General features: G+C 38.4%; 1 protein-coding gene across 1 annotated transcript; it reads left to right on the top strand.

The window, feature by feature from the left end:
- Positions 1-3,881: 3,881 nt before the first annotated feature.
- Positions 3,882-4,736, top strand: LOC113040143 (pituitary adenylate cyclase-activating polypeptide type I receptor-like; the record flags this gene model as incomplete). The annotated part of the gene is made up of 2 exons (XM_026198425.1): positions 3,882-3,953; positions 4,448-4,736. Coding segments are annotated over 2 exons (276 nt in total), but the record flags the coding sequence as incomplete, so codon positions are not given.
- Between the last annotated feature and the right edge of the window lie 1,156 nt (positions 4,737-5,892).

Here is a 5,892-nt window from a genome sequence, read left to right as displayed (position 1 = left end):
GTGTGATGTCAAACTACTTCTGGCTCTTCATCGAAGGTCTCTATCTCTTCACGCTCCTGGTGGAAACCTTCTTTCCTGAGAGACGCTACTTCTACTGGTACACACCATCATCGCCTGGGGTATGTCACAGTGATGCATCAAACAAAAATGGATTGTTTGTGATTGATTATGTGTCACAGTCATAGACATGGAGGGAAATGGAGTGCAGCGTCTGTGTATTAACTGGCCACTGGCTCTTATGATGTGATTTGTTCTGCTGGCATATGTAATGCATTCATATTGATGGTCTAAATGCATTGGAGAACAGCTTTGAGGTCTAACGAATTTCACTTTCTCTGGCGCTTTCAGGAACGCCCACCATTTGTGTGACCATATGGGCCGTTCTGCGCCTTCATTTTGATGATTCAGGGACCGTGTAATGGCGTATAAAAAAAGGCGGATATACCATAGTTTTTGCTACGCAAATGCTGCCACTAAACTTCAGTGTCACTAGTTGCAATTATGAAACTGTTTGGAAAGTAATACTAAAATATGGGCGTGATTCTAAACAGTAAACAAAAATGTGACTGTAAAAAGCTGACACACAAGGTTAAAAAACTGAAATTAGTCCTTCAGTAGGTTGGTATAATTAATATTATGTTAGTTACATGCCCAAAAGCCTGATGTATCAAATATGATACTTCAACAAGAAATACATATGCCAAACGGATTATATTAGTTTTGTCTAAACTAAAAGGTTCAATAAACTATTCCATCTAGATTTTTTCTGATTATTATTTTTCACTATGTCTGGCTGTTGCAGAGTTTCAAAACAAAAAAAAAAAAAATAGAGTCAGTTTTGATTCATGCACGTTGCATTGTGTGACCACAATATTCCAGGAAGTGTGTGCTGTTGTATTATTGCACAATTAGGCAAATGCAGTAGGGCATCTGGCACTTACTCGAATGCTATTTTCTTTCAAAAGCATGCAGTTTATCATCCTGAATAGCTGCTCAGACATGTGACCTAGCCGACCAATAGCAATACAGCTTCTTACAGCGAGTCAATTATATTTCTGCAGTTGCTGGGACATGAATGATAACACTGCCCTCTGGTGGGTGATCAAGGGACCTGTTGTGGCATCAATCATGGTAAGCCAAAACATAAATAAAATCAGTTTTATGTTTTTAGCTAAAACTTGGATAAATAAAGCATCTAAATTAATTTATATATGTGAATGGAGCCATATTTCATACTATAATAAAAGCATGCATTTCCTTTCAGATTAATTTTTGTCCTCTTCATTGAATCATCATAATTCCTGGTGCAGAAGCTGCAGTCTCCAGACATCGGCGCGGAACGAGTCCAGCATCTACTGTGAGTGTGTTAGTCTCAGTCACCATGGAAACAGTGCTGTTGTAGCGCTTGTGTCTGATTAGTCGATTGATGGATCACATGATGGTGGCTTGAAATGAAATGAAAAGTCTTGTTTAGTATAGTTCCCCGGTCGCAGTGATTTTGCCAAGTAAGACATGTTCCTGGATCAACATTATTGTCATAAAATATAGACTTAACCCAATCCCTACCCCTAAATCTAACCCTAAAATTTATTCCTAAAATCAGTAGAAATAATAGCTGATTAACATATATCATAATAGTTCCCATATAGTTCCTGTTTGGTTAGTTTTGGCAACCAAATAGAGTTTGTGTGTGTGTGTGTGTGTGTGTGTGGTGTGAGAGAGAGAGATGGAGATGGAGAGAGAGAGAGAGAGAGAGAGAGAGATTGTTATTTTGTAACAAAATAAATTAATAAATAATATTCCCAGAATGTTCTGGGAACTGAAAATTGTCCGTTGGAATATGCAGAAGCATTTATTTTTAGCATGCCTTTTGAAATTTTCCATTTAAATGTGTAATAACCTAAATCAATCAAAATTTGTAATAGGCTGATTGGGATGTAATAAAAAGCATCACAGATCTGTTTGATCGGTTACAGTTTAAGTTCATTAATCTGTTGTGTGCTGATTCCAGGAAAGATGGAATCATTCTTGTGTTGATCAGGGCAGCATGTTTGGATCTTTTAGGCTTCTTTGGCAGTGAAAAATAAAAATACATAATTTTTCCCCCCTGGATAAGCCATCTAAATAGTCCAAATAAACTAGAGCACAAGACGTATGTGCCTCTTTTTGCATCCTTTTTGAAGCTTGAAGGCTTTAGTCCCTATTTAGGATAATTGCATGAAAAACAGTATCATGCAAAGCATGTGCTTGAGCTGTTAGAGGGTCCTTGAGGTTTTTCTGTGTTGGAGTTGTTGGTGTGTGGTCTCGTGGTTTCATGAGTGAGGTCTCTGTGTTGTGTGTGTGTGGTGTGTGTGTGTGTGTGTGTGTGTGTGTGTGTGTGTGTGTGTGTGTGTGTGTGTGTGTGTGTGTGTGTGTGTGTGTGTGTGTGTCTGTGTGTGTGTGTGTGTGTGTGAGTGTGTCTGTGTGTGTGTGTGTGTGTGCGTGTGTGTGTGTGTGTGTTTGTCCTAAAGAGTGTTTGTTGTCTCTGTCATGTTTAGCAGCTGTGCACAGAAATGCTTCAGTGAGCCCACACAGGCCGTCCAGCATTCGTGCAGGATGTCAGAGCTTTCTACCATCACGCTGTAAGTGTGTGTGTGTTTGTGTGAATGTGCTTGTGCATCTGCGTTGGCCAACAAATGTGCATTTTTCATTTTTAACTGTCCTTTGAGGAAGAAAGGCTGTAAATATGCATGGCAGATAGTTTTTGTGGTGTTGTCTGTGGTTTCATTACATGCAGTTGGTTAGATGTTTTCATCCAAAGAGATTTACAGTACATTGCACTCATATTGAAATGTTTTTCTATCCGTTTCATTCTCTGGGAGCCGAACCCATGCCCTGATGTTGTTAGCACCAAATTCACTTGTTTGAGCTACAGAACTTTCATCTAGTTTTTCCTGCTGGGAAATTCAGCTTAAAGTTGCCTCTCGTTTTGGAAGTGGTGGTTTAGACTGGTCCGATCTGGTTTAGGTGACTGAGTGTCTTGGTCTTAACTTGGTCCAAAACAGGAGCATGATAACAGATTTTTTTTTTTTTTTTTTTTTTTTTTTACATTTGTACAGATTTTTCTTTCAAATATACATATATATATATTATTTCTTATTTTGGGCTAGACTTTAATTGCAGACGTTGTTATTCAATAATGCAGTAAACTCTCTTCAGAAAGTCGAAAGAAGAGACTATTGGGATCTTTTGGTCAGGAGATACTTATGAGAAGGTCTCCACTTGCTCTTCTGCCAGCTAGAAAAAAACAGTAGAGATATTAAACAGACCTTATTCTTTCCCGTGGAGCAGGGTTTGTTGTAGAGGTCTCTCCAGTGTATTACAGTAACTGTGTGTTGACATTGCTGAGAGATTTAGAGGTCAGCCGTCTGAAGCTCCGGTGTGTGTGTGTGTGTTTGTGTTGACAGGCGTCTGGCGCGCTCCACCCTTCTCCTCATCCCTCTGTTTGGAATCCACTACACTGTTTTTGCTTTCTCCCCGGAGGATTTCAGCAAGCGGGAGCGACTGGTCTTTGAGCTGGGCCTGGGCTCCTTCCCAGGTACTGAGCATCAGCTTTTTATAGCAGCAAATTTAGTGCTGTATTTTAGAAACACCTCTGTAGACACTATTTGCTGCCAGAATCGGCATCATACAGTATAAGTGTGATCCCAACGCAAGGGCTGTTCCAAACATTGGGCATCAATATTAAATGCTCCCTGAATATAAGTTTTTGTTGATTAGAAAATTTCAGAATTCGTTGCAAAAATGACAGAATATAAAAAATAAATGCATAAATAAGTAAATACATTTTCATAATTCCTAATGATACTTTTGAACTGTAAAGTACTTTAAAATGATATCCACTTCACCACACTCACTTTATCTCTGCACAGGGGTTTGTGGTGGCCGTGCTCTACTGCTTTCTGAATGGAGAGGTAAGAGCTTTTGTTTTGATATCCTCAAATGCATGCAGTCAGCTTTGATATTAATTTTAAATATATCTGGATTTGCTCTGAAAATATTAGTTTCACCAATAATTTATCCAACAAAAATTATTTAGAGTTACTGCCAAAACACTTTGTCATGTCCTGACCAGGTGTGTTACAATTAAAAAAAATAAACAATCACTTTAAATAAAGAAATAATTCAGACAAAAATGAGGCAATTTTTCACATTGGCAACAAGACATATTTGTGTTGCATTGCTTTAAGTAGCCCTGCTCACAATGAAATCAAAACATCAAAATATGATTATTTTGTGCAATACTTTGCGTTCTGTGTCCACTGTCAAATTAGTTGATGCTAGAAACGTGTCACGTCTGGCTAGGACATGGTGTAAAGCATGTGAGAGTGCGTGGACTGGTGGAGAACGCGTGCACCTTTACAGCTGAGTACATTAAAAAATGACCTTTTCAAGTTTCTCCCTAAAGGTGCAGTCGGAGATAAAGAGGAAATGGAGGAGTTGGACGGTGAACAGGTACTTTGCTGTGGACCTGAAGCAGCAGCGTCACCCTTCGCTAGCGAGCAGTGGGGTGAACGGGGGACGCAGCTGTCCATCCTCAGCAAGAGCAGCTCACAGATACGCATTGTCCAGCCCTCTGGCCGAGACGGTCAACCTCAACCTGCCCACCTGAGCGCCTGATTGGCCTGTCCGTCCATAAGCCCCGCCCTCCAACTCACCTTCTTCACCTGCAGTAGGGCCGACCAATCACAATTAGAGAAGAAACTAGTGATTATTCATGAAATATATGGATAGTATTTAAAGATTCCAAACAAGATCTAGAATGTCTCACCCATTATCGGTTAGAAACGATTTGTCCAGGGAAAAATATATAGTGCCAAAACTGTTGATGAGCTTAAAAGTTGCTATTCAGGTTAGGAACCAAAAGCAACTTTTTGAAGGCTTTCTAATTAATCTAATGAGTAAACAACAATACAAGCATAAAAGAATGTTATTTGTAATCAATAATAATGCAGAACAGGGGCTGTATGGTTCACACCGCAATGCCAAAATGAGACTGCGGTGAAAATTTGAGTGAAATTTCATATCGCATTATGAGCCATAAAGAATGTGAATTGTTGGTGGTTAGAGTGTAGTCAGAGAAACATCAATCCATTCATTTCTGTCAAACCAACAGCACATTGCTTTCTAGTTTTTTATCAGAGAGAGACGGGTTACATTTCAGTGTTATGAGAAAATATAATAACATAAAGTGCCAAAACATGAATATTTAGGTATTGTTTTATCTGCAAGCTACTGTGTTTATCAGAAAGTACACTAAAAAAGAAAATGTACAGTTTTCGTGTTGCTCGTTTAAATGCTGTGTTTTTGATTTAATGTTCTCCACAGAGAGATTGTAAAACATATTTTTTTACAATCAGCCGTAAGTACAGAGTATGTCAACAATATAAAGACTTATGAATGACTCATGAATTTAGATTGTGTAAATGTTATGTTATGAGTTATGAGGCCAGTGCTTTCTTACTGTCATTGCGAATGGTTTATAACTACACAGAGCCAATATCAGCAAATCAAGGACTGTCAAAAAACAGTTCTGTAAACAATTACCAGTCCAGTGAAGCTATTCCACAATTCCCTCTGATTTATTTAATCTGAAGTGCCTGATGGTCACAAAAAAAGCTTTGATGGATTTACTGTAAACAACCAGTCCCATGCAGTATTGATTTAATTATTACTCATTTAGTAGTGTAGATTCAGTCTCCAAGTTTGTGTTACAATCTTTAATTTCTACATAGTAGGAATATATTAATGTATACACAGTATTAGAGTGCATATAGACATTTCTAAAGCTTTGAAATGCGCAAATCAATGCCATTATGTTACTATCAGATGCATTATAAATGCATTTAGGGC

Source organism: Carassius auratus, chromosome 2, assembly GCF_003368295.1.
Source record: "Carassius auratus strain Wakin chromosome 2, ASM336829v1, whole genome shotgun sequence".
Taxonomy (NCBI): domain Eukaryota; kingdom Metazoa; phylum Chordata; class Actinopteri; order Cypriniformes; family Cyprinidae; genus Carassius; species Carassius auratus.
Note: the sequence above shows the minus strand (reverse complement) of the source record. Positions and strands in the feature narration are given on the sequence as shown.